Source organism: Phocoena phocoena, chromosome 1 (genome assembly GCF_963924675.1).
Source record: "Phocoena phocoena chromosome 1, mPhoPho1.1, whole genome shotgun sequence".
NCBI classification, from domain to species: domain Eukaryota; kingdom Metazoa; phylum Chordata; class Mammalia; order Artiodactyla; family Phocoenidae; genus Phocoena; species Phocoena phocoena.
Window position 1 is genome coordinate 81,297,460 of NC_089219.1, and position 26,963 is coordinate 81,324,422.

The window sequence follows — 26,963 nt, forward strand, 5'->3', positions numbered from 1 at the left end:
CTGGCGCACCTGGAGCCTGTGCTCCCCAACAAGAGAAGCCACCGCAATGTGAAGCACATGCACCGCTACAAACAGTAGCCCCTGCTCGCAGCAACTAGAGAAAGCCCCCGTGCAGCAAGGAAGACCCAATGCAGCCAAAAAAAAACCTTAAAAAAAAAAAGACTCCACACTCCCAATGCAGGGGGCGCATGTTGGGGAACTAAGATCCGCATGCTGCACAGTGCAGCCGGAGGAAAAAAAAAAGTGTGTATTGGAGAAAATATAGACGTATAGATCAATGAAACAGACTAGAGGGTCCAAAAATAGTCTCACATGTCAAGCGACTTTCAATGAAGGTGCAAAGGCAGTTCAATAGAGGAAGAATATTCTTTTCAACAAATGATACCAAAATAATTGAATATCCACATGGAAAACATAAATGTCAACCCATACTTTGCATCTTATGCAAAATTAACTTGAAGACCTAAATATAAAACATGAAATTATAGAACTTCTAGAAGAAAACATACAGGGAAAATGACCCTTGTTGACCTGAAGTTAGGTAAAGATTTCTTACATGCAAGACCAAAAGTACCATGTATAAAAGAAAAGTGATAAATTGGATAACATCAAAATTAAGGAATTCTGCTCTTCAGGAGTCCCTAAAAATGAAAAGACAGACAGGGAAAATATTTGCAAACCACATGATGTGTGATAAAGGATTCATACCCAAAATATATAAAGAACTTTCAAACTCAATAGTAAGAAAATAAGCAACCCAATTTTTTTTAAATCTATACAAGATTTGGACAGCTGCTTTGTCAAAGAGGAATATATTCAAGTGTCACACAAGTACATAAAGATGCCCAACACTATTATCATTAGAGAAATGCAAATTTAAATTTCAATGAGATACCACACTACACAACTCTTAGAATGGCTAAAATCGGGATTTTTTTTTTGTGACAATGCTAAGTGCTTTCAAGAATATGACCTAACCATAATTCTCACACATTGCTAGTGTGAATTAAAATGGCAGCCACTTTGGAAACCAGTTTGGCAGTTTCTTATAAAGCTAAATGCACACTTAACGACCTGACCCAGCAATCCCACTTCTAAGTGTTGACCCAAGTGAAATGGAAACTTAAGTTCGAACCAAAAACTTCACGAGTCACTTTATTCATAACCACCAAAAACTGGGGAAAAAACTGAAATGTCCCTCAACTGGGGACTGTTCCATATACAATTATGGTACATCCATCCAACAAAACACTTATGAGCAATAAAAAAGAAACAATATATGTAACAGTGTAGTTGAATCTCAGATGCATTATGCTAAGCGACAGAAGCCAGCAACAAGAGGTTGCATACTACATGATTCTATTTCTACAGTATTCTTGCAAAGGAAAAACTCAGAGGAACAGAAAAAAGACCACGGATTTCCAGAGGCTTGACTTTAGAACCAAACACCTGGCTGGACAGATAACGATTCTGAATCTAGTTGGAGAATATCAACACCTTCAGATGATTGTTTGGAATGAATAAAGAAATAATGTCTGTCAGGTAGTATGAAAATCGTTTACTGCTCCTCCTCCACGCGCCCCATAATTCCATGATCCAGAAAAAGGCCTAATTGAGGACAATGGGAGGACTTGAACACTGGTCAAAATGAGTGGCTCTTCCGTCCACAGTACCTAGGATGATTTGGGAAAGTCTCACCCTCATTTTCCCCACATTTTACCAATTCTGAAATGGGACTTTACTCTGCGGAGGAAGGCCGGGTCTCCACCCTTGCCTACCTAGTCCAGGGCGGACGTCGCAGCGTGGTGGGTCTGCGACGCGGCGCTACGGCGCTGGGCGCAGTGGCCGCAAGAGCTCACCGTGAGTGCGGGAGCCCGGGGCTGTGACACCGGACCCGCGCCAGGCACGGACGCCCGGAGGCCCGCGGGGAGGCGCGCGCGGAGCCGGCTACCGCGGACCGGCTGGAGGGGCTGACGCGCCGCCGCGCTTGCAGTCTCGCTCCTAGCCGGAGTGCGCGCCGCTGCTCTCCGCGCCTCGGAAGTGCAGCGGACCCCGCCGTTGCCGCCGCCCGATGGCGAGGCTGCGGGATTGCCTCCCCCGCCTGATGGTCACGATCCGGTCCCTGCTCTTCTGGTCCCTGGTCTACTGCTACTGCGGGCTCTGCGCTTCCGTCTACCTGCTCAAACTTTTGTGGAGCATCGGCAAGGGACCCACGCAGACCTTCCGGAGGGTCGCCCGGGAACACCCTCCAGCGTGCTTGAACGACCCCTCTTTGGGTACCCACTGCTACGTGCGGATCAAGGTGAAGGCCGGCGCGGGCCCGGCGCTATCGCGAGGGAACGTGACGACTGTGAGAGCAGAGGGCGCCGGGCTGATCCTTGCATGACTCCAGGCCCAGCGTCCCCTAGTGTTCTCGGGGCTCGCAGGGCATGCGGCGGGGACGGGGAAGGTGCCAAGGGGATGCAAGAGGGGCAAGGTGTCGCGGGAGAAGGTCGGGATTGTGTGTCTTTACGGTCCCTGTTTGTTGCGTGCGTGCGTGTGTGTGTGTGTGTGTAAGACAGAGAGAGAAGGTTATGTGGAATTTCTCTAATAATCTGGGTCCTATTATATTACTGTCCCCTCCTCCTCCACCACAACAACCCAGAATAATTCTCCCTCTCCTCCTGTAAGGGGAAGCTGTCGTCTGTCACCTCTTTGCCCTTTAGAGCTCAGATAAACTGTAGGGAATTGTTACTGGTGGCGCCCTACTGTCTCAGGAGGCTGTCCTCGTCCAAATTTTAGAGATTGAAAGAGTAAATAGAATAAGTCATTGGAAATCAGGAGTTTATTCAGATCAGCAGAATGGAGCATTCACAGATGACCTAAGCAACATGAAACAATAAATAAATTGTGTACGTTTGTGGGGAAGGAAGCAGACTTATGGTGCCGGAGACGAAAGGAATGGCACAAAAAGTAAATGTCAACTATGCATGCAGACTCTAATTGTCCGTGCTTGTCCCAAGCTTTCTTACAGCCCTCGGATATTCTATTTCCTGAGGCTCCAGGTGGTGAAGGGAGATGGCTTCTTGAAATGCACCCTGCAGTCTGACTCGCAGGCCTTTCAAAAATAGCCTACGTGAAAGGATATTTTTGTCACCAGGTCTGGGATTCCTATTAGGAACTAGATTGCCCAGCAGCTGAAGTTCAGAAAACCAAGGGGCATGTCTTTCTTACACTTATTCAGCCTGGAGTTAATATGAGAATTTAAATGAGTTAATATGTGTAAAAACAAATGAACGAAACCAAAAAACTTAGAACAGTGCCTTGCACATAGTAAGTGAAATGAAGTATTTATTCACTAAATCCAATCAAGTGCCCACAACCTTTCAGCTTCCAAGACTCACCACCAATAAAAGAAGTTATTGAATTTCTGGGAAGGCATTCAGCAGTGGAGGGCAGGGCTTCCCTGGTAGTGCAGTGGTTAAGAATCTGCCTGCCAATGCAGGGGACATGGGTTCAAGCCCTGGTCCAGAAAGGTCCCACATGCCACAGAGCAACTAAGCCCGTGTGCCACAACTACTGAGCTTGCGCTCTAGAACCCCTGAGCCACAACTACTGAAGCCCCTGCACCTAGAGCCCGTGCTCCGCAACAAGAGAAGCCACCACAATGGGAAGCCCGCACACCGCAACCAGAGAAAGCCCACACACTGCACAGAAGAGTAGCCCCTGCTCACCGAAACCAGAGAAAGCCCGTGCGCAGCAATAAAGACCCAACGCAGCCAAAAATAAATAAATAAATATCTTAAAAAAGGAAAAGCAGTTGCAGGCAAAGTCAGAGTTGTTATCTTCATCCTACCTGAAGGGGAAAAGCAGTTTAAGAATCATCTGGAATTCCTCATAATGCACTTTTTCTGACTCTGGCCACCTAAAGAGTTTCCCCAGAGACATAGAACCAAGGAGGGGAAAGAGCATTGTCCTGGGTGGCAGGACAAGATGGAGGTTCTAGTCATAGCCCTGCCCCCAACCACCTTTACGACCTGTGCTAACATCTTTGGACCTCAGTTTCTAACTCTGCAAAAATGATAGGGTTGAACTATATGACCTTTAAGATTTTTTTGACATCTGGAAACCCAATTGCTTGGGTTATCTGATAAAAAACCCAGTCTCTGGGTTTTGGGTCTTGGTTTCTTTCCTCACTTCCTTCTGAGTGTTTGTTTTTCTTTCTTGCTTTTTCCTCCTCTTTCCTTTTTTCTGTTTGCTTTGTATTTGCTGTATTCCTGTCTCATTACCATGATTTTTGTTTTCCTTGGGCAGTTTTGTCTCCCATATGCAGAGTGAAGGCTTGAGCACTCAGATCATTCGGCTGTTAGAAATACACTGATATGGGGGCTTCCGTGGTGGCGCAGTGGTTGAGAATCCGCCTGCCATTGCAGGGCACACGGGTTCCATCCCTGGTCCAGGAAGATCCCACAACCACGGAGCAGCTAAGCCCGTGCGCCACAACTACTGAGCCTGCATGCCGCAACTACTGAAGCCTGTGCGCCTAGAGCCCATGCTCCGAAACAAGAGAAGCCACCACAATGAGAAGCCAGTGCACAGCAACGAAGACCCAACACACCCAAAATTAAATAAATTAATTAAAAAAAAAAAGAAATACACTGATGTGACATGAGGAGCAGGCAGCCAGGGGAACTGTACGTGCAACCTCAACAGAAAATACTAACGTGGGAAGGAGAGAACTAAAAATAAGGAAAGGTGGTGTGAATTATGTAACTGATGGCACAGCTCTTGATGGGCAAGCTGAGAAAAGTACATGAGTAGGAGGTAAATATGGCAGGAATATAAATGCAGATCAGAATTATTTACATGTTCTGCAGAATTTGAGTGCGATGAAATGTGACACATCAGTAAGAAAATTGTGACTGTTTCAGAAGCTCATAATATATAAATTGACCTTGTAAATAGAAGGAGAAGGGAATGTTGACAAAAGTGAATCATTCAATTTACCCTGTTAATAAATCATGGTTATTTTTTTCTTTTTGAAAATTAATATACTTATTTTATTTCTTTATATTAAAAATAATGCAAGTGAATTTTTTTTAACGGCATGGAAATACTAAATGTACTACTTTTTACAGTCAACACAAAACATCGCTGAAATTTCATGCCCTCTATTTCGTACTGCAGGATTCGGGGTTAAGATTTCATTATGTTGCCGCTGGAGAAAGAGGCAAACCACTTATGCTGCTGCTTCATGGATTTCCAGAATTCTGGTAAACTTACCAACTAACTTCTTCTTTTGCACTAAAGACTCGGCTTATCATAGAGTCATTTTCTTATAATGACTTTTAATAGACCCCATGCTATGATCAAGTACTGGTCTAGAGTTATTATTCCTAAATGTTCCTCAATCACAGGAATGGTGTTCCTCCTGTTTTAAAGAAACGTGCATATTATCATCCTAAATTTTTTTTTGATAATTAAAAGAAGTATCATTTAGTGTTTCAAATTTCTGAATAGTCAGTTACAAAACAGTTTTTATAGTACCTACTGCGGACAAAATACAACATTGGATAGAAAAGGAGATTTGCAAGAAACCAAAGAATTAGAGTGCCTGTTACCTGGCAGCTTTTGGTGAGACTTGGGGTGAGGGAAAGGCAGAGGGAGAAAGGGGCTCATGGAATCTGAAAAGGAACTCTTACCTATGCACATAGTAACAGGCTCAGATGAATGCAGGACAAATTAAGGATTGGAATATTTCACGTTGAGAAGAAAACCTATAGCCAAAAATACACAGTTGCTAGTTACCTAGAAGAAAATGTTCTGTTCTCCTTTGAACCCCATAGAGCCAAGTAAGTACAGATGAAACATCACATGATTAAACTTTAAAAAAAATGAATATCTTTTTAAAAGATGGTACATATCAAGGTGGTAAAAAGAAAATCATATTTTTGATAGCTCAAGGCTATGATCTTGAGATGGCTAAATGGACCAAAAAAAATCATATTCTCTGAACTGACTCAAATGTAGAATATATGGTATGTTTTTAAAGTTCTGGGACAATGCCCTGTCCCTAAATGTCTCCCTTACTTTCGCTCTTAACACCTAGAATTCCACCATTACATATTCCTCACTTCCTTTAGAGTTTTAAAGATTTTTGGGTCATCCAAAGTCCTAATTTAAAATACATCTAGCTGTAAAAGAGACATTACCTTAATACACTTTAGTTAATACTTTTCAAATGAAAGGGGCTTTATTAATAAATGCATTGAGATTGCTAGCGCACTAGGAAGTATTAGGCATCGAAGAAAAGAATGGAGAATGGCAAAAACCCATCTAGCTAATCATTTTCCCAGAGCAAAAAGTCTATGACCTGACTGGCTCACAAGTAAAATGTTAGTCTGCAGCGTTAGTCAGATCTGCGTAAAGTAACATGGGCAGTGAATTCTGGCTCAGCCACTTAATTGCTGCAGGACCCTGCACAATCTACAAGAATCTTGCAGAGTTGTGGGGATAAAGGGAGTCAAAATATGTGAAAGGCCGTTCCCATGGCCCCAGTGAATACTCAATAAATGTTCATTTTCTTCCTTCATTCCCATTCACTCAGTGTGGAGATCCATGTGCCACCACTAGCATCCTCAATGCATTTATTAATAAAGTCCCTTTCACTCATAAAGTATTACTAAAGTGTATTAAGGTAATACCTCTTTCAGAGCTAGAGCCTTTTTAAATCACGGCTATGGATGACACAAAATCTTTAAAACTCTGAAGTAGGTGAGGAATATGTAATGGTGGAACTGCAGGTTAAGAGTGAAAGAAAGTAAGGGAGAAATTTGGGGACAGAGCATCGTCCCAGACCTTTAAAAAATAAGTTCCTGATTCTGCTGATGATAGTTAATACTTCCTGAGCATTTACTATGTGCCTGGCACTCTTCTGAGTGTCACAGCTACCCTTCTGCAATTGGTAGTGCCAGAAAGTAAGGTATACATTCTTAAACTTCAGAGCTGACCTCTGCTCTAATATATCCTTGGTATATAGGAATGATAATGATCTGATAACATACATGGATTTTTACCTTTCAAATTTCACACCTTATAGAAAAATTCAAAAGTTAACCAACAATGTAAGTATACCTTACTTTAAACATTTTAAATCATCATTCTATATAAAATTCATGATCTGAGTGGGGAGACTTAACTTTTTAGAAAGAAAAGATTTAAAGGCTCTTCACTTTCTGTACCTCATACCAACCCCGATACTTGTCCGTCCTCTTTTTCCTCCTGGAACGTCACTTCTTTATATGTGGAAGATACAGATGAACCTGCAACCACTTCAGCTACTTGGTAATTGTTCTGAGGAGCCCCAGAAAATAGCAGTGATACCCATTTAATATAGGACAGTAGATGCTCTGTGTCATATTTTAAGAAATGATACTTTTGCACATTTTTCACAGCATTGTCCCTTTATTTACTCTTCATGAGACCCCTTTTGCAAAACAGAAATGTCTGGTGATTCTTGTCCATGTCCTAGAATCTTCAGTGGATAGGACAGCCTAGGAGGGGGCCCAACACCAGTCACTGGACATCAGACCCATTTTCTCAAGCAAAATCAAGTCTTGGCTTTGTCCAAAAGGGTTATTGAGAGGAATGGTTTAGTTTTGAAAAAACTCCTAGAGATATTTTTACTTTGAAGAGCATATATTAGGAAATATACGCAGATCATGGGAATGAGTCCCCTTCTGTTCACCAAATGTACTATTTGTTACTCCAGCAAGAGGCTTGCTATAATTTAAAACAACAATAACAGCAAACCCTGAAAACTGAGTTACTCAAATAGACCATATTGAATTCACTGAACTTTGCTAGCCATTAATCTGAAAGCTACCTGGCTGTTCAGGGAGATTCCTAGAGCAACCACATGGAGATTGCTGTTAATCAAAAACTTCTATTTGAGTGTGTCCTACCCTAAACCAAGACCTCTATGTTGACACTTACTCTGTCTTTCCTTCCAAATTACCACTATTCCCCATTATACAATCTAGTCAATTCCATTCATGTGCTCCATTCAGGAAAAAGTCAATTTGAATCAGAATTTAGGAGAAAGCTGTTTTGATTAAGCCACTTCAAGTCTCTCTCTCTTGAACTTCCCCTTTTCTTTTTCCAAAAACCCCTTCTCTTGCACTTCTCCCCTTTTTAAGAGCCAAAAAACTTTATCTGGCACTTCAAACCGATTTCAATTTACATTATAAATATAAATATTATTCCTCTATCAATCAAGTTTTGCCTAAATACATATGAATTTATAAGCTTCGTTGTAGATCAGGTAGGCCAGATTATTTGGTACAGTGAAAACAAAATAATCATAAATTGGCAATGTGTGTAAAAGTGCTTTTTAAACAGAGAAGTACTATACAAATGTAATGTATTATTTGCATTTATCATCGTTAACTAAGAATAATTGTTGAGAATTGGTGACATTTAATGTATACTATTAGATGTTACACAGAAACAATAAAATTCTGTCTTCTTTCTTAAAATATAAAGGAAACATCAAACAATATACACATCTATGAGAACTTTAGCTAAATTAGCCCAAAATAAGGCTGTTTGTCAAAGATGGTTTTTCTCCCCCTCTATCTCCACCTCAATTTGCATTGCTTTTAAAAATATTCTGAGCTGATGCAGGCAATCTCTGGCAATACACCAGCTGTATGGGACGCATTCGTCATTACTCAAGTGAGGGCTCGTCATCCATACAGCTGAGCAGAATCTGATGACTGCAACTTTTTCTCTTGTGAAGGGGAAGAGGGTATTCTACATTTCAAAGAGGCTAGCCTGGTAAACCAGGGGTCCTCCTTATGTTAGAATAATAACTAAGAAAGAGGTTGCTTTTTTTGAAGTGTCCTCTGCTATTACCTAAAGCTACCAGAGGGGGGAAAACCCAATGTGGATGAAAATAGCTAGATTTGTTTATTTATAATATTGTCAGGAGTTACTGATTTTGCAGTATGTTTCATTCCTCTATCAAGGGGGTTGTTTTGTTTTATTCATGTGAATGACATACCCATCAGTCTATCGCTGGGGTGATTTCTTCTTCAGTTTACAGTTAATGTGTAAATCAAATATGATTTATTTATGAACTCTAGGAAGATTGCATTTAAAATTTATTTTGTACTTTATTAAGATAGCAGTTGCAATCCTTAAACATTCTTAGAAATGTTTAAGATATTGTTTGGCTCCACTCATTGACAATAGCAATAGCTGAATTTATTTGGAAGGCAATTTAAATTATTAATAAGGTAATGACGTGCAGGTATTATGTTTGCATAATCTCTAATACATTAAATGTAAAATGTTACAGGATTGTACACATTTTTTTGAGTCAAATTTCTACCTTGAAATCTCTAATTAAATGAATTCTAAGTGAAGACACAAGTATTTAAGATATTAAAAACAATGCACATTTTAATAGAAATTGAGTATAAATTCCCCAACAGGAATCTGGGAACTTTAGTTCAAGGTCGTCTCAAGGTTTGAACTGAGACAGAGTTTTATGGAACAACTGGTATTTCTAGCACTATCATAATTCAGTGCTTTCATTTGTTCATTGTTTTACTCAGTCAACAAATCTCTATTGAGCACCTACATGTCTACCAGATAATTCAGGGAGCTCACCATCAAATGGAAGTGCCAGGCACCAACAGACTAGTGTCTAGTACACTTGTCTGTACACTCTTCCCAGTGCACTGAAGAGTGTACAGACAAGTGGGAGAGTATGGAAGGGGCCAACCAACCCACCTGTGAAGGAGGGAGACTGGGAAGTCTCCTGGAAGAGGAGGTGCCCAGCATGAGGAGTTCAATGAGGGGTGAAGGACAGGGATTGTGGGGAGTAAGGGAATGATGGGGAGGGATGATGTTTCAGACAAGGAGATTATATAAACAAAGTCATAAAGACAAAACCCATGTTTATTCACTGCAAGTAGATAAGTGCCGCAGAGGCAGCATAGCATGGGCTCTCAGGCCAGACCACCTGGGTTTGAATCCTGGCTCTGCTGTTTGCTAAATCTGTGACCTTCAGCACATCCAGGAACCAGTCTGTGCCTCTGTGTCTTCATCTGTAAAATGGGGATAATAATAGTACCTACTTCATAGTACTGCCTTGAAGATCAACATCCCTATGTGTGAAGCACTTAGAATTGTGCCTGGCATGTAGTAAAACTGATATAGATGTTAGTTCTTTTTATTATATAGCAAATGACAGAGTATAAAGTAGTCAGGCTGGAAGATCGGGCAAGTCAAATCTTGGAGGTTTTGTCTGCCAGAATAACATGCTTGGGCTTCACATTATGAGTAACAGAGAGTTAAGAAAAGCTGTTAAGCTGGGAAATGGCCTGAGAGAGTTTGTGGTTTTGCTAAACCACTCTGGTTTGTAGAAGACAGAGCCAAGGGGAATGAAATGGACACAGACCAATCGATAGGCTGCTGTGTTAATGGAGGCCTGAATGAAGGTAATGATAGCAGGGATGGACAGGAAAAGTGATTAAATAAATAGTTAAGAGGTTAAATCTACTGAACTTTATTGATTGAGTATGAGGGATTATAAAGAGTGAAGAGTTGGGCTTCAGTTATGAAGACATAAAAATATCAATTCACAATGTTAAGTAAGGCTATGAGAAAATAATAAAATCATATGTACTGGCAGATGAGTATCTTTAAGGAATGGAACTGCTTCATTTGTTTATTACAAACCAGAGACAAGATTATCAATATTGCTATGGCCTTGCTAAGAGAGACACTTTTTGTTGACACTTTCAAATCCATATTAATTGGCAATGCTTTTGCAGATTTTTACAAATTATAGGTATCCTAGTAATAGATCGAAGACTCTATCCATTCATAATTCCAAATATGTATCTGACATCCTTCTTGATAATCTACCTGCTGATGTAAGGTGGTTGATTTGCTTCGTTGTTCTCATGGCTTTGTGTCGCTTCACACTGCAGTCCCCTTGCACTATTGGTTTATAATCTCAGATCACTCTGTTCACTTTCCTATTGTGCTCCAAAAATCTTTCCAGACAACAATCTCCCATTTGGTTTGTGTCAGATAATTTTGCACTGTGTTTTCATGGACAGATGTGCATGCAGATGCTTTTTGATAAATGCATATTTTGAGCTCCATAACATAGTGAGTCACTTTGAAAAATCCATGTCTCTTTTTCTGTTTGTTATCCATAATGATTTTGCTTATTAGAAGATAATCTCATGGATCTCTGTATTTCAATTAATTCTGCAGTTTTATTATCAAGCTCAGGGGGAACACCTGGCCCAGCAGAAACTTATAGGACTTGGCTGTCACTATGGCCATTCTAATTAGTCAGTTCCTGTGCCATTTTGGTTGTTAAATATTTTAAATATCACACTAGCTTATGCTGATGGTTCAGGATCTTCCCCCCAAGATTTTGTTTCAGCAAGTGGAGGTTTATCTTTTTTGTTTGTTTTTATTTTTGGCTGTGTTGGGTCTTCATTGCTATGTGCAGTCTTTCTCTAGTTGTGGCGAGCGGGGGGGGGGGCACTCTTCATTGCGGTGCATGGGCTTCTCATTGTTGTGGCTTCTCTTGTTGTGGAGCATGGGCTCTAGAGCGCAGGCTCAGTAGTTGTGGCGCCTGGGTTTAGTTGCTCCGTGGCATGTGGGATCTTCCCAGGCCAGGGATCAAACCTGTGCCCCCTGCATTGGCAGGTGGATTCTTAACCACTGCGCCACCAGGGAAGCCCAGAGGTTTATCTTAAGTAGTTGTTTTATTGGATTCTTTCCATGAAAATATTTTTTCAAATCGTCAGACATTTTCATCCATGAGTAACCCATTGTTATTACTAAAAACATTGAGTCCTATTTGACAGTGGACTAAGGTGAGTAAAACCTCCCTTCTAGGAAAATATATTTTCATCTCACAAATTTTTTGAGAGAATCAAATGGTGCAGTATGCGGAAGCATTTATAGGTACAGACTCAGTGATAGTAGTGAGCATTATTTAAGAAAAGCTTAGAAAATTGACTTCTTAAATACATTTCTTAAGGTTTTAGTATCTGATATTTTGTAGTTTCTATAAACCCTGGCCCTTTGTTACACTTCACTGGACCTGGTTTAAAAAAATAATATAATTTTAATAAAGAACGTCAGTGCTTATTTTTCAAACAGTTCTTTTCTTTCCTGCCCACACACAGCTACATAACCTTTCTCAAAAACGAGGGGTTTCTTACAGCTTTCCACTTAGAAAATCTGTAATGTTATTCTTTGTATTAGTTGCTGCGGTATTTTTAACGTTTCTTATTTCCTGCAGGTATTCTTGGCGTCACCAACTAAGGGAATTTAAAAGTGAATATAGAGTTGTAGCGTTGGACTTGAGAGGCTATGGAGAAACAGATGCTCCCATTCATCGAGAAAATTATAAATTGGACTGTCTAATTACAGATATAAAGGATATTTTAGACTCTTTAGGTAGGTTTTAAAAAACAGTGTTAATTCTTTTTAAGGGACTAACATTCAACAAATTGTAAACTGATTACCTCATTTCTTCCATCTACCTGAGCTGTTCCCTAGATCCTGTCACCTTGGTTCATACAGCTCAAAATATTTATAGAGGTAACTTAAAATAACACAACCAGAATAACTATTCTGTCTACCAGCCAAAAGTGACTCTCAAAATTTGTTTTTAAAAAATTGACTTAATGCATACTATCTATTATTTTCAGAGCTAACTATTAGAAATTTGATTCTTGTTCTCAGAAAATTTATTTCTTCAGAACCAACACCTAAATATTTATTTAAACATGTTGTAAGATGCAGAAACACTTGCATTATCTTTCTTGTATTGATCAGCTAGTGCCACAATAATATTGTGTAAGAGACCACCCAAACTCAGTGGCATACAGCCATAGGCATTCATTCCTGTGCTCTTGGACCTTCAGGTCAACTGTAGGCTGGACCCCTCTGGGTCTTTGCCTCAGGCTACAGGTCCAGCTGGGATTGGCTTCTCACTGTGAATGGGGCTGGAGCCCCAGCTAAAGCGGAGTAGCTATCTGTGGGAAGCTCTTCTGGCTATGGTTGAAGTGGCAAGAGGATGAGCCCAGCTGCAAAAGCATATTTCAAGTTTCTGGTCGCAGCTCATTGGTCAAAGCAAGTCATATGGCTGAGCCCCAAATCAAGTCATACACCCACCACGAAACCAAAGCAAATCACAGTGCCAAGTCTAACATCAAAGGGGTGGTGAAGGAACTTCCCTGGTGGTCCAGTGGTTAAGGCTCTGCACTTCCACTGCAGGGGGCACAGTTTGATCCCTGGTTGGGGAACTAAGATCCCGCTTGTCTTTCGGCATGGCCAGAAAGGGGGACTTCCCTGGTGGCACAGTGGTTAAGAATCCACCTGCCAATGCAGGGGACATGGGTTCAAGCCCTGACCCAGGAAGATCCCACATGCTGCAGAGCAACTAAGCCCATGCACCACAACTACTGAACCTGTGCTCTAGAGCCCATGAGCCACAACTACTGAGCCTGAGTGCCACAACTACTGAGCCCACGTGCCACAACTACTGAAACCTGAGTGCCTAGAGCCCGTGCTCCGCAACAAGAGAAGCCACCGCAATGAGAAGCCCACGCACCGCAACAAAGAGTAATCTCTGCTCACTGCAACTAGAGAAAGCCCGCGCACAGCAACGAAGACCCAACACAGCCAAAAATGAATAATAAATAAATAAATTTATTAATAAAAGGGGGGGGAGCAGTGAAGTATACTACCTCTATGGCAGTGGGGAGAGGGGAGGAGTAAATATTTTTTAACAATAATCTAATACACTATATCCCTTTTGACTAAAATCCAGCTGCTACCATCGATATGTTAACAGAGCCAGTATAGTGAGAAACCCATGAAATCAAATTAAAGACCCTTTTCTACAACAATCTAATGAGAACGTAGATCAGGTCAATATTCTTAGAGGGAAAAAATGGATGAGGTCTGGGGGTGTCAATGCAGTGTTGTAATTTACTGTGATTACAGTAAAATAGACTCAGAGACACTGATTTCCGACAGCCATATTTCTTTCACATTTTGTGGTAATTCAGTCAAACTTGGCCTAAATTTGTCATCATGAAATTTTCCAGTTAAATCAATAATGTAATCTTGCTTATGACCTAATTATGTGTAGTCTTTACCATGGTTTTCCAAACTCAGGTTTATGTGACCAGAGCTGAACTATTTCCAATTTTTTTTTAAAGTATAAATTCCCAAGAGAGATTCTGAGGCCTATAATGGATCCTGGGCATCTAAATTTTCTAAAAAGCTACCCTAGGTGATTCAGACATACAGGGTTTTGGAAACACCAAACTCAATGTCTGCACAAAGTGCATAATTAGGGTAGGAGAGTAGAAAGATTAGTTTTAGAAACATACCTATTTTATGTGCGGTAATGATGTACCCACCTGTTTCTTTTCAATGATGCCAACATTCATTTCTCAATTACAGGGTATAGCAAATGTGTTCTTATTGGCCATGACTGGGGAGGCATGATTGCTTGGCTAATTGCCATCTGTTATCCTGAAATGGTGATGAAGCTTATTGTTATTAACTTCCCTCATCCAAATGTATTTACAGGTGAGTTTAAATTTCCTTTAAGACATCTTTGATAGCGTGACAACTCACTATTGTCACTGACACGGATTAAAAACAGCAAAAGTTGATTAACATAATATTTTTTAATTAAATGACTAAAATATGATATTATCACATGACAATGTCAGCCATCTCAGCTTTAAATATTCCTGAAGAGTCACAGGAAGTGTTGCTTTATATTTGCTTGCATAATTTTATTTCTTTTTGGAAAACATTTTACCGCTAACTTAGGGAGAGTTAAATAGTTAAAGGGAAAATGAAGTAACATTACTTTGACAGTAATGAATCTTGACAGTCTAGAAATAAATTTTCCTCTTGCCTGACTCCTTTGGCTGTCAGGAATGGCAGCATTCTTTAAAGCAGCAGTTCTCAAATTTTTGGTCTCCTTTATACTCTTAAAAATTATTAAAGACCCCATTGAGCATTTGTTTATATGGGTTATATCCATAAACATTCACTGTATTGGAAATTAAAAATGAGAATTTAAAAAATGTTTATGTATTAATTCATTTTTTAAAAATAATTAATCCAGTACATATTAGCAGAAACATTTTACTGAAAACCAACTACATCTTCCAAAACAAAATTTTAGTGAGAGGAGTGTCATTGTTTTACATTTTTGCAAAGCTCTTTAACTTTTGGCTTAATAGAAGACAGCTGGATTCTCATATCTGCTTCTATATTCAATCTGTTGCAAATGCTTGAATTGAAGTATATGAAGAAATCTGGCCTCACACAGATTTGTAATTAGAAAAAGGAGGAGAATTTTAATAGTCTTTTCAAATAACTGCATACGTTCTCCTTTAATACTACACCAAACTCAAAAATTAGTTATTTCTTAAAGGTTAGTAACAATGTGGAATCTAATGTCATATTAATGAACTTTTTGCACTCTGTCACATTAAAATCCATTGGTCTCTCTAGCACTTTGAATGGATTTTTTCTACCTATGCATGATTTTGCAATCATCACGCATTGGAAGATATTGGTTCATTGAGTTATGCAGATCTTCCATAAGTTGACACATTTCATTATATGCTATCAAATCATGTTCATTAATATCACCCCAGTTTCATCAAAAAAGCCTTTGCAAAGCTGTCAAGCTCACAGTAGCAGACACAAGTTTCCAAAATTCTAATTTTCATTTGACATCTTGAACTTCATCATTGACAACAAACACTGTTGATTGTTTTCCCTCAAGTGACAGGCTCACTTTGTTCATTTTCAAAAGACTATCTGTTAAATACCCAATCTGACTGATGATAGTCGTTCTCTCAAGTAAAAATGGTGTTCCATTAAAAATGCAGCTAATTCAACTTATCAGACAATTGCAGAAGTGCTTTTCCTCGAGACCATCATTGTATTTGGGTGTTCAACAGAACTGCCTTATTTTCTATTTCATCACAATGTTAAAAAGACGTATACAAAAAGGTATAAATTTAATAAAATTAATAATTTTTGCTATTTCATCAAAGACATTCTTAAATGAAACCGCCACTTAATTTTATGTATCTATGTACTTGTTTGTTTACAGCAAGTGTGTGGTGGTGAAGAATACAATGACTGCTGGTATTGTTTAGTGTCACCGCCTTGATTGGTGCTCAGGCAGCAATGGCTTTATCTACTATTGCCTTCGTACCATCTGTGCAAATGTCGGCAAAATGAGAAAAGCTAATTGTATTGTTTTGAAATGATTTGACCATCTGTATCCTTTAAAAGGGTCTTAAGGATCCCCAGGGGTCCACACGGACTATGTTTTGAGAACCTCTGCTATAAAGAGAACCCTTAATCTTAAGAGTGATTAAAAACAAATAAACAAACAAAAAAACCTGTGAACAATGGCTAGGCACACTTTTATTTGGTTTTGACAAAAATTATAATTTTGTCCTCTTTGACTACCCTTGTCAAATTTTCTGAGGTTCAGTACTGTCATGACCCACAGTAGCCCTCCAGGGAACAAAAAATTCAGAAAAACATATTTTTATTTCTTCCTCAAAATTAAAGTAGGTGAGGGAGAAAGGGAACATGACTACAATAAATACTGTATAAGTATAAAAGTTAAATTTCAGATACATATTCAATTGTCCTATCTCAGCTGAGGTAATAGCATGGCTGCTTAGGAATCAAATATCAAACTGAGGTCCATCATATTTCTCTCAGTTGCATTAGTCAATAGCAGTTGTGCTACATGCTTGTTCAATTGATCAGGACCCTAGAGGAAATGTTATTTTGTTGGTGCTGCTATATGGACAAACTGTAATTGGTCATTTCAGTAAGAAAATACTTGGATATTTCTGGAACTATCTTATCAGTAAGAGGTTCAACCCTAGTCAGGTCAATATGAAGTCTTCAAGTAATATGACTGTATTTTCCCTTAACTGTATTGATATCTCTTAATGCAGAGCTGAATAAATCTTATTCGATGATGACTTTACAAAAAGTATAGCACAACAGTGCTCCACTTACCTGAGAATCATAATTCTAAAAACTCCAACCATGTTTATTACAGTTACACAGTTAGAAATAAGAAAAAAAAAATCACCTCTATAGCAAGGAAAATAAAAGTATAGTACACAATACACAACAAATATGTACATTTAATATGTATGATCACATTACTCCCTAGTTTAAAACTTGTGTCTTCCCAAAACACTTAAAATCTTTATCATTCTGGCCTTACCTGACTGGGTTTCTGCGTTTTTTTCTAAAACTCATCTCATACCATCTCCCCCTCCTCATTCACTACACATCAGCCACACTGGCCTTCTTTCTGATTCTTGAATGTGCCAAGCCCAGTACCTACTTTCTGTTCTTGATGCTCTTCCTAGATCTTTGTGTTCAAGGCTCATCCCACATCCCCGGAGAAACCTGTTCCACCACCTTTACTAAAGGATAGTCCCTCCACACCACCCAACCATTACTTTCAATCAGATTACCTTGTTTTATTTTCTTTATGGTATTTTTGCTAACTAAAATGATCTTTTAAGTATTCATTACTTATTTATTATGTATGTTCCTTATGAATGGGAACCTCTTTTCTCTTTTTCAATGCTAAATCCCCTCACACACAGTAGATATTCAAAGATTCATTGAATGGATGAATTTTCTCAATACATGAATGAATTTAAAGGAAAGGCTTTAGTTTCTGTTGAGGCCAAATGAATAAGATATTCAAATCAGCCTGTAAGGAAAATCTTTTCAACAAGGGAAAATTACTTCCCCATGTATCCTTAGGAAAGTGTTTGGTCACTGATAATGACCTTGGAGAAAAGGGAGTGTTGTTTTGGGTTTCCTGTTCCTTTCTGAGTCAACATTTCATAAAGTAGAACTTTCCTTTTATTTAAAGTGCTTTAAGTATTTAAAATACCAAAAATATCCAAAATGAAATATAAGAACATAGAAATTGTTCCAAAGAGAAATATACAGAAGCCTTATTTGTAGATTCTTTTATGGGATCATCTCAAAGGTGAAATTGCTTTAAAAAGAAGTTATTTCAATAGTAAGCAATTCATACCTCTTGGATAAGATCTAACACGATATTTTAATTTCAGAATATATTTTACGACACCCTGCCCAGCTGTTCAAATCCAGCTATTATTATTTCTTCCAAATACCATGGTTCCCAGAATTTATGTTTTCCATAAATGATTTCAAGGTAAGTCAAACATGGTGATGGATGTTACAGACTTATTGTCTGTGATCATTTTGCAGTGTATACAAATATTGAATCAGTATGTTGTACACTTGAAACCAATATAATGTTATATGTCAATTATACCTCAATTAAAAAAAGAAAGACTGGTGCCCAAGAGGATGACAAAATTAGGAGGTCAAAAATAAAACATAGACTGAAACACTAAAAACAAACAAAAAAAAACCCCCAAGAAAACCGGTTCTGCTTATGTTGTTCTGATTTATTTTAAATAATCATTTATTGTACATCTGTTATGTGTTATGCACTGTTAGGCATTTCCTCCTATGCAAAAAAATAAGTCAAACAAATAATGCTAATGAGAAACATTTTCAATTAAAATCCATCTTTAAGAAAGAAAAACAGGGAATTCCCTGGTGGTTCAGGTGGTTAGGACTCCACCCTTCCACTGCAGGGGGTACGGGTTCAATCCCTGGTTGGGGAACTAAGATCCCAAAAGCCTTTCAGTGCTGCCAAAAAAAAAAAAAAAGGGAAAAGAAAAACAGACAAATGCTAAAACTTAATAAATGTTTCTAAGGTTTCATCGATAGGCTTACTTATTTTTACAGTCTCTATTCGTATGTTTGAGTGCCTGGCTGTTAACTCAATTTTTTCTGAGAGCCTGTTCCCCTACAGGCATACTTCTTTCTAGAGAACATTCCATGGGGAGATGAAAGAATATGAATGCCAGGTAAGAGAATTTGACAACAGCAGAAGTGGAAGCCCTTGGGAGTAAACAAAACCCCCAAACAAAATTAAGCCTGCAGGTATTGGTGTACCATATACACTGGCACCAGGAATCATATGTAGTATCTATTTCTTCGAAGTTAATTAGTTGTTTCTTGTTTGTCCAGCATGATGTTAAATATTTAGGGAGGTTAAAAAAAGACATAATATTATTTTACCTGGAAATACTTCTGCATGTACCTCTGACAATAAGGACTATTTTTAAAAAAAGAACATAACGCCAATGCCATTATCAAAGCTAACAAAATGAACAACCTGTTAAAATCATTTAATGCCCATTCAAATTCTCTTAATTGTCTCAACTGTCTTTATGCACTTTATTTGTTTGAATCAGGAACCAAACAAGGTCTACATATTGTATTTATTTGTTATGCCTTTTAAAATCTTTAACGGTTCTTTCCTTTTGTTTTTTACCATCACTTTTTTAAGAAGAAATTTGTTCATTTGCCCCGAGGAATGGTCCACATTTTGGATTCAACTGATTGCTTCATCATGGTGTTATTTAACTAGTTCTGCTAAGCCTTGTCTTTCCTACTTCATAGGTGCTACTGATCTAGAGGCTTGATTAGACTGAAGTTTAATTTGACACGAATATTTTATAGGTGGTTCTGTGTATTTCCTAATGCATCACATCAGGGAAGCACATAATGCCTAGTTGTCCCAGTTTTAGTAATGCTAACACTAACCAGTGGGCTCACAAATTGTCAGCCTATCCAAATTGCCTAACAACCAACCTTTCACCAAATAATTTTGGCATATCTTGATCGTCACTGCCTAGGTTCATTATTTCTTTAGAAAACAGTGATTTTTTAGTTCTATTGGGATGGCTAAAAAGCTCCTTCAGTTTTAAAGTAAAAATAAAAGACACGTTTTTCATTTTCACCAAGAGCTTTATTGAACCCTTTGGTTCCCCTACCTTCTGCCATTTTTCAGGCAACTTCTAAATTCCATCTTCCCAAAACTTTTTATCCTTTTGAGCAAAGAACTGTTCCGGGTGCCTTTTACAGTCTTCCGGGGTATTGAAATTTTTTCCATTAAGAGAACTTTGTAAAGACCGAAATAAATGGAAATCTGAAGGTGCAGTGTCTGGTGAATGTGGCGAATGAATCAGAACTTCCCAGCCAAGCTGTAACAGTTTTTGCCTGGTCATCAAAGAAACATACGGCCTTGGTTATCCTGATGGAAGATTATGTGTTTTCTGTTGAGTAATTCCGGATGCTTTTTATTGAGTGCCACTTTCAGTTGGTCTAATTGGGAGCAGTACTTGTTGGAATTGATCATTTGGTCTTCCAGAAGGAGCTCATAATAGAGGATTCCCGTTCAATCCCACCATATACACAACATCACCTTCTTTGGATGAAGACCAGCCTTTGGTCTCTTCCATTCCACATTACTGTACAGTATCCACTTTTCATCGCCCGTCACAATTTGTTTTAAAAACGGAACATTTTTGTTACGTTTCTGTAGAGAATCGCATGCAGCAATACGATCAAGAAGGTTTTTTTTCGCCTAACTTATTTGGAACCCAAACATCACAGCGATTCACATAACCAAGGTGGTGCAGATGATTTTCAACGCTTGATTTAGATATTTAGAGTATGTCGGCTATCTCCTGCGTGGTATAACGTTTATTGCTCTCAATTAATTTCTCGATTTGATCACTATCAACTTCAACTGGTCTACCCGACCATGGAGCATCGTCCAGCGAGAAATCTCCAGCAAGAAACTTCTCAAACCACTTTTGCCACATTCGCTCAGTCACAGCACCTTCTCCATACACTACACAAATCCTTTTTTGAGTTTCAGTTGCGTTTTTACCTTTCTTGGAATAATAAAACATAATATGCCGGAAATGTTGCTTTTTTTCTTCATCTTCAATATTAAAATAGCTACACAAGAATTCACCAGTTTTGATAAGTTTTTTTTTTTAATGCATGCTAGTATGACAGCAGTCACAATACAACAAAATTGTTTCGAATAAAGTTAAAGACAACTAAGTGCTACTAGAGCCATCTTATGGAAAAAACTGAACGAACTTTTTGGCCAACCCAATATTATTCTTTCTGCTTTTATTAACTGGAATTCATGTATAAAGAAGAATTTCCACATCTATATTTGGTTATTCTGAAATACAGTTCCCACAAGAATGGCAGGACAAATGCTTCATTATTTCCCTTTGTAAACAACTTCCAGAATAATGAATTGGTGCCCTAGAAACCTCCATTGATAACCAATGAGGGTTTTTTTTTCATATCATTATGAGCTCATGATTTTTAAAAATATATTTGATATTTATCAATTGATTACAGTCATTATTCTCTTTGATGCCCAAATTGTTGCAAGTGTGAACTCCTTCAGGTTGGCTCCTATGTCCCCTTGACACAGGAGCCCTTTAGTCAGGGATAGCTTGCTTCCTTAATGTCCTAAGTTCATCATTTTTTTCCTGTTCCAGATCTGGAATCAGTCATTTATTGAAGGAACTCTGGCTCCTATTAGTAGGAAATGGTATTTAGAGACCACAGTTTGGGTGTCAAGGTGATCATTGTTACTGAGTTTTCATTGCTTCTAGATCTTTCCATTGGACAGAATGTAGACATACATATTTTTTAGAAAAAAATTATGAGTTCTTAACAAAAACAAAAATTATGAGTTCTTATTCACATTTCCAAAGCAAATTTAAGACGACAGCGTTTTCACTTAACTTCTATGACTTTATATAAAACATTATATGGTTCTAAGTCAAAACTCTAAAACAAGGTACATTCAGAGAAGTTCACTTGTCTCTGTTTCCTCTGTTTCTCTGTCTCCATCTATTTCTTCTGTCTCCCATCGAAAACCATTTTGGTTAGTTTTGTTTCCTCTTTTTATTGTTTCTTTTTAAAAATATAAGCAAATATATATATATTTATCTTTTCCTTCTCACACAAAAGATAACATACTATAAACACTATTTCTACCCTTGCTTTTTTTCCACTTAACCATATACCCTGCAGATGACTCCATCATCAGCATAGAGATTATCTCCATCTTCTCTTAGAGTATAAGAACACATAATTCACCATCATGTATCTATACCATAGTTTATTCATCCAACCCCCCATAGACATTTGTTTCCATTCTTTTTTTTTTTCTTAATTAAAAAAATTTTTTTGGCTGTGCTGCACCACGGGGCATGAGGGATCCTAGTTCCCCAACCAGGTATCGAACCTGTGCCCCCTGCAGTGGAAGCACAGAGTCTCAACCACTGGACTGCCAGGGAAGTCCTCCATTCTTTTCCTATTACAAATAATGTTTCAATGAATCACCTCCTGCACATGTCTTTTCATATTTTTGCAAGGGTGTTTTGGGGTTGAGGGATCTAATTTTAAACAAGAATCCCAATAATTCTGATTCAGGTGGTTTAGAGACACACTTCAAGAAATGCTGGTATAGAGCAGTATTTTTCAAATTGTAGGTGGAGACCCATTAGTGAGTCGTGAAATAAGTTTTGCAATTCAGTAAAGTGGCTTGCAATTTGAGTTTTTAAAAATAAAGTAAAACAGAATTGAAAATATCATTACATGCTGTAATAAGTGTAAGGCCTATTTCTTTAAACTTTTGTTTCAGAAATATATATGTAGAGATATGAACTGGATCATGATGTAAAATGTGTTTGTTACTCTAGGTTGTGATCAAAAGAAGTTCAAACAATTTAGGGGGAGGTGTGTGGATTGGTTGTCAGTAAATAGATAAACTGTTAACTGGAATATCAGGCTTTAGAGCAGGGATAGTACTTGAGCTCAACCTTCTAGAATGTGAAGAGACACCAAGAAGACAGGATACTTTTCATAAGGGTGAAGTGTCCATGAGGGATTAAAAGGGAATAATATCAAAAATAAAGCCAGGAAAGCAGAAATATATAAAATGTGCTTGTAAACAATGAGGTCTCCAACCTGGCTAGAGCAGAAACTGGGAGCTATCACTACACACTGACCATCATTCTCTTTCAAAAGCCAAATATTTAGTTACTATTAGGTAACTGAAAAGTTTTAATTATTCACTTCTCACTTATCAGGCTTTGAAACATCTGTTTACTAGTCACAGCACTGGCATTGGAAGAAAAGGATGTCGATTAACAGCAGAAGATCTTGAAGCTTATATTTATGTTTTTTCTCAACCTGGAGCATTAAATGGTCCAATTAACCATTACCGAAATATCTTCAGGTCAGTATAATTTGTTCTTTTTAACTAAACAAAATATTCATTCCATACAGAGCCAATATTTGATTTTTGTTAACATCTTTATTGGAGTATAATGGCATTACAATGGTGTGTTAGTTTCTGCTATATAACAAAGTGAATCAGCTATACATATACATATATCCCCATATCTCCTCCCTCTTGTGTCTCCCTCCCACCCTCCATATCCCACCCCTCTAGGTGGTCACAAAGCACGGAGCTGATCTCCCTGTGCTATGTGGCTGCTTCCCACTAGCTATCTATTTTACATTTGGTAGTGTACATATGTCCATGCCACTCTCTCACTTCGTCCCAGCTTACCCTTCCCCCTCCCCATGTCCTCAAGTCCATTCTCTATATCTGTGTCTTTATTCTTGTCCTGCCCTTAGGTTCTTCAGAACTATATTTACTGATTATTTTTAATGAGAATTATTTTATCAAGTATTTTCCATTAAGTTATTTAGCTGAGTATACTAAAACCTACTCTCTTAAAATATTTAATGTTTTTCTTTGTTTTATTTATTTATACTGTAGTATAATTGACATATAGCATTATATTGGTTTCAGGTGTACAACATAATGATTTGATATTGTATGTATTGCAAAATAATCACCACAGTAAGTCTAGTTAATCATCTGTCACCATACATAGTTATAATTTTTTTTCTTGGGATGAGAACTTTTAAGATCTACTCTCTTAGCAACTTTCAAATATATAATACAGTATTAACTACAGTCACCTATCTGTACATACTTTGTTTTATCTGTAACTTACGTTTCATGTGATATTTAACAATTTGAAACCTCAGGACCAGAGAATATGCTCTTCTTTTAATTTTCTGAAAACTCCTCCCTTTTACCCTCAATTCGATCTGGTGAAGAATTTATATTCCTCTTTACTTTTTCACTAATAGTACTTTTAATAGGGACTAATAGTCCCCTTTCCTTACTGATTCAACTATTACATGCTCACATGTTGTTAAATATGCAGGTAACTATTAGAAAATGTTTTGTTTTGGAACACTTTATGAGCACCAGAATTTAAGTGACTTGCAAGTTTGTATAGCAATCCATGTATCAATAATTAAGTATAGATATATTTTTATATCAGTTTACCCATTCACCAAGAACTTAATTTTTAGGAGCATTAGAACCAAATGATGGCCACTTGCATGGGAATCAAAAGTTAAGACCTTGGTGGACATATGTGATATCCTTCATATTCCAGCAGCATCTTATCAACCCCAAGTAGCCACAAGTCAAGCTTTTTTGTAACTAGCAAAAATGTAATTCAGTGCTGGAGAGTGTCTAGTTATATGTTCCTTCTTATTCTTAGTTAACAGGGGTGTAATTAATACCATCCCGCCTTTCTGAAAAACAGCTTAGCAGAAGTTGTCAAAAGCTTTAAAAATATGTATCCTCTTCAGCTCAGGAATTCCACTTCCAGGGCTCTAGCCCAAAGAAGTTATCTGAAATGCCAACGAAGATTTGGGCACAAAATGCTAATTGCAGCATCACTTAAAACATCCCCAGGCTTCCCTGGTGGCGCAGTGGTTGAGAGTCCACCTGCCGATGCAGGGCACACGGGTTCGTGCCCCGGTCCGGGAAGATCCCACATGCCGCGGAGCGGCTGGGCCCGTGAGCCACGGCCACTGAGCCTGCGCGTCCAGAGCCTGTGCTCCGCAACGGGAGAGGCCACAACAGTGAGAGGCCCGTGTACCGCAAAAAAACCCAAAAAAAACCAAACAAACATCCCCTTCTTTTAAGTGATGCTATAATCTAAATATTCAGTTATACAGGAACAGTCATTTATGGGTTATTATGCCATAAAATAGTATGTTTTACAATTATTTTTGAAAAACTATATGAAACAAGAAAGTTATTATAATTTAATATGAAATTTGCATGTGTATACTGTGTATAAACTGTGTATATTTACTGCATTGTACTTATGGTTTCAACGATATGCATAGAAAATGACCATTTTTTAATGATTGAATTATGCATGATTTTCTTCTTTATACTTTTCTGTATTTAAAAAATACACAATAAAAACTTTATATTTTGAAAAGAAACTTCTTGCGAAATAAATATAGTATCATGTAGTATTAAGGCTCATTCCGTATATATTTTCTGACTTTTCAGTTCCAATTTTCACATAAAATGCATTAGATTATCCAACAAATAATTGAAATACGTTTAAATAGTAACACTGTTTAAAGCTCCCTTTCATCACACTATTCAGAAATCTGTTATCTTTTGGAAGCAAATTATTCTTCATAGTGATGAATTTCATATTTAATTTATAGCCTGCATTGTAAGTTTTGCACGGCTGATCCAATTACAACTTTTATCTGGCCCTTTCTTAAATAGACCATTAATTTTTTTATTGTACAGATTGATTGCCTAATGCAGTGTTTCTCAACCATTTTGTTTGTCATCACCTCCCTTCAGAGCCTTTTTAGGCATTTTTTTTTTCCTAATTGCCCCCCACCCCATGAAATTTTAATATCTGTTTATGTACTGTGTGTATACTCATGGTTTACATATAAAAAGCATAATTTTTTTTCACTCTCCCAAAAACAAATTTTCATCCCTTTGGTGGTGATATTGCCCTCCTTAAAAATCTGTGGCCTAAAGAAACATTTTGGGGGAATGTTATTTTAATGTTTACAGTGAGTCTCAAGCCCACGTGTTTTGTTTTTATAGCTGCCTGCCTCTCAAGCATCACATGGTGATCACTCCAACACTACTACTGTGGGGAGAGAAAGACGCATTTATGGAGGCTGAGATGGCTGAAGGCACGAAGATTTACGTTAAGAACTATTTCAGGCTAACTATTTTGTCAGAGGCCAGTCACGGGCTCCAGCAAGAGCAACCTGACATAGTGAACAAATTGATATGGACATTTCTAAAAGAAGAAACAAGGAGAAAAGACTGGCTTTTTCTGTGACGAGTCTGTAATGAAATCTCTAAATAATTTTTTTAAATTGTTCATCAACTTCTTTAAGCTTCATTAGGAAAAATTGTTTTAATATGCTTTATCATAAATAAATATCCTGACAAATGACATCAAGAAAAATCTGAGAACGTGTGAGCTTGTAACATAATGTTGGTTTTTTTCTTGTTGTATTTTGCACAGAAAAGCATCTGCCTTAAAATGTACACACTTGTACAAAAAGGAAGTTGGAGAAAGTGGCTCAGTTTTGGTTTTTCGTGTTATTTACCCTGTTAATATATGGTGCCTTTTACAAATGTATATTAAAGATTAGCTGTGCCATATTAAAAGGCAAAACTGCAATGGTATAAATTTTTATTTTATTGTTCCAAAGTTCTTTTTACTATTTTTTAACTGTTAAAAAATTCTATTATCAAATCTCTTGGATTTATAGTATATTTATTAGTTTGAAGGCAGATATGACAAGATGAATGTGCATCTTAAAATAGGCCATAAATACTACTTACACTGGGAAGAGTAACAAAAGAGGATATGAAGATTATATATATATATATATATATATATATTAAACATTGTAGGGAAGCACATCCATTAAATTACTTGCCTTAATTCTTCAGCTAAATTGGTGAGAGATTTAGAAAAAAGATCAAAATGTGCTTTTGCCCCATTTAATGCAACAAGGATTGAATACTGTACTTCCTATGT

The 26,963-nt window shown here is 37.8% G+C and overlaps 1 protein-coding gene across 1 annotated transcript; it reads left to right on the forward strand.

Annotated features, from left to right (window-relative positions):
- Window positions 1-1,964: 1,964 nt before the first annotated feature.
- EPHX4 (epoxide hydrolase 4) lies at window positions 1,965-26,675 on the forward strand. The gene is made up of 7 exons (XM_065886351.1): window positions 1,965-2,302; window positions 5,167-5,252; window positions 12,320-12,477; window positions 14,497-14,625; window positions 18,195-18,298; window positions 23,136-23,284; window positions 26,009-26,675. The coding sequence occupies exons 1-7, from the start codon at window positions 2,072-2,074 to the stop codon at window positions 26,250-26,252; spliced, it is 1,101 nt and encodes a 366-aa protein (XP_065742423.1). The 5' UTR covers window positions 1,965-2,071; the 3' UTR covers window positions 26,253-26,675.
- Window positions 26,676-26,963: the final 288 nt, after the last annotated feature.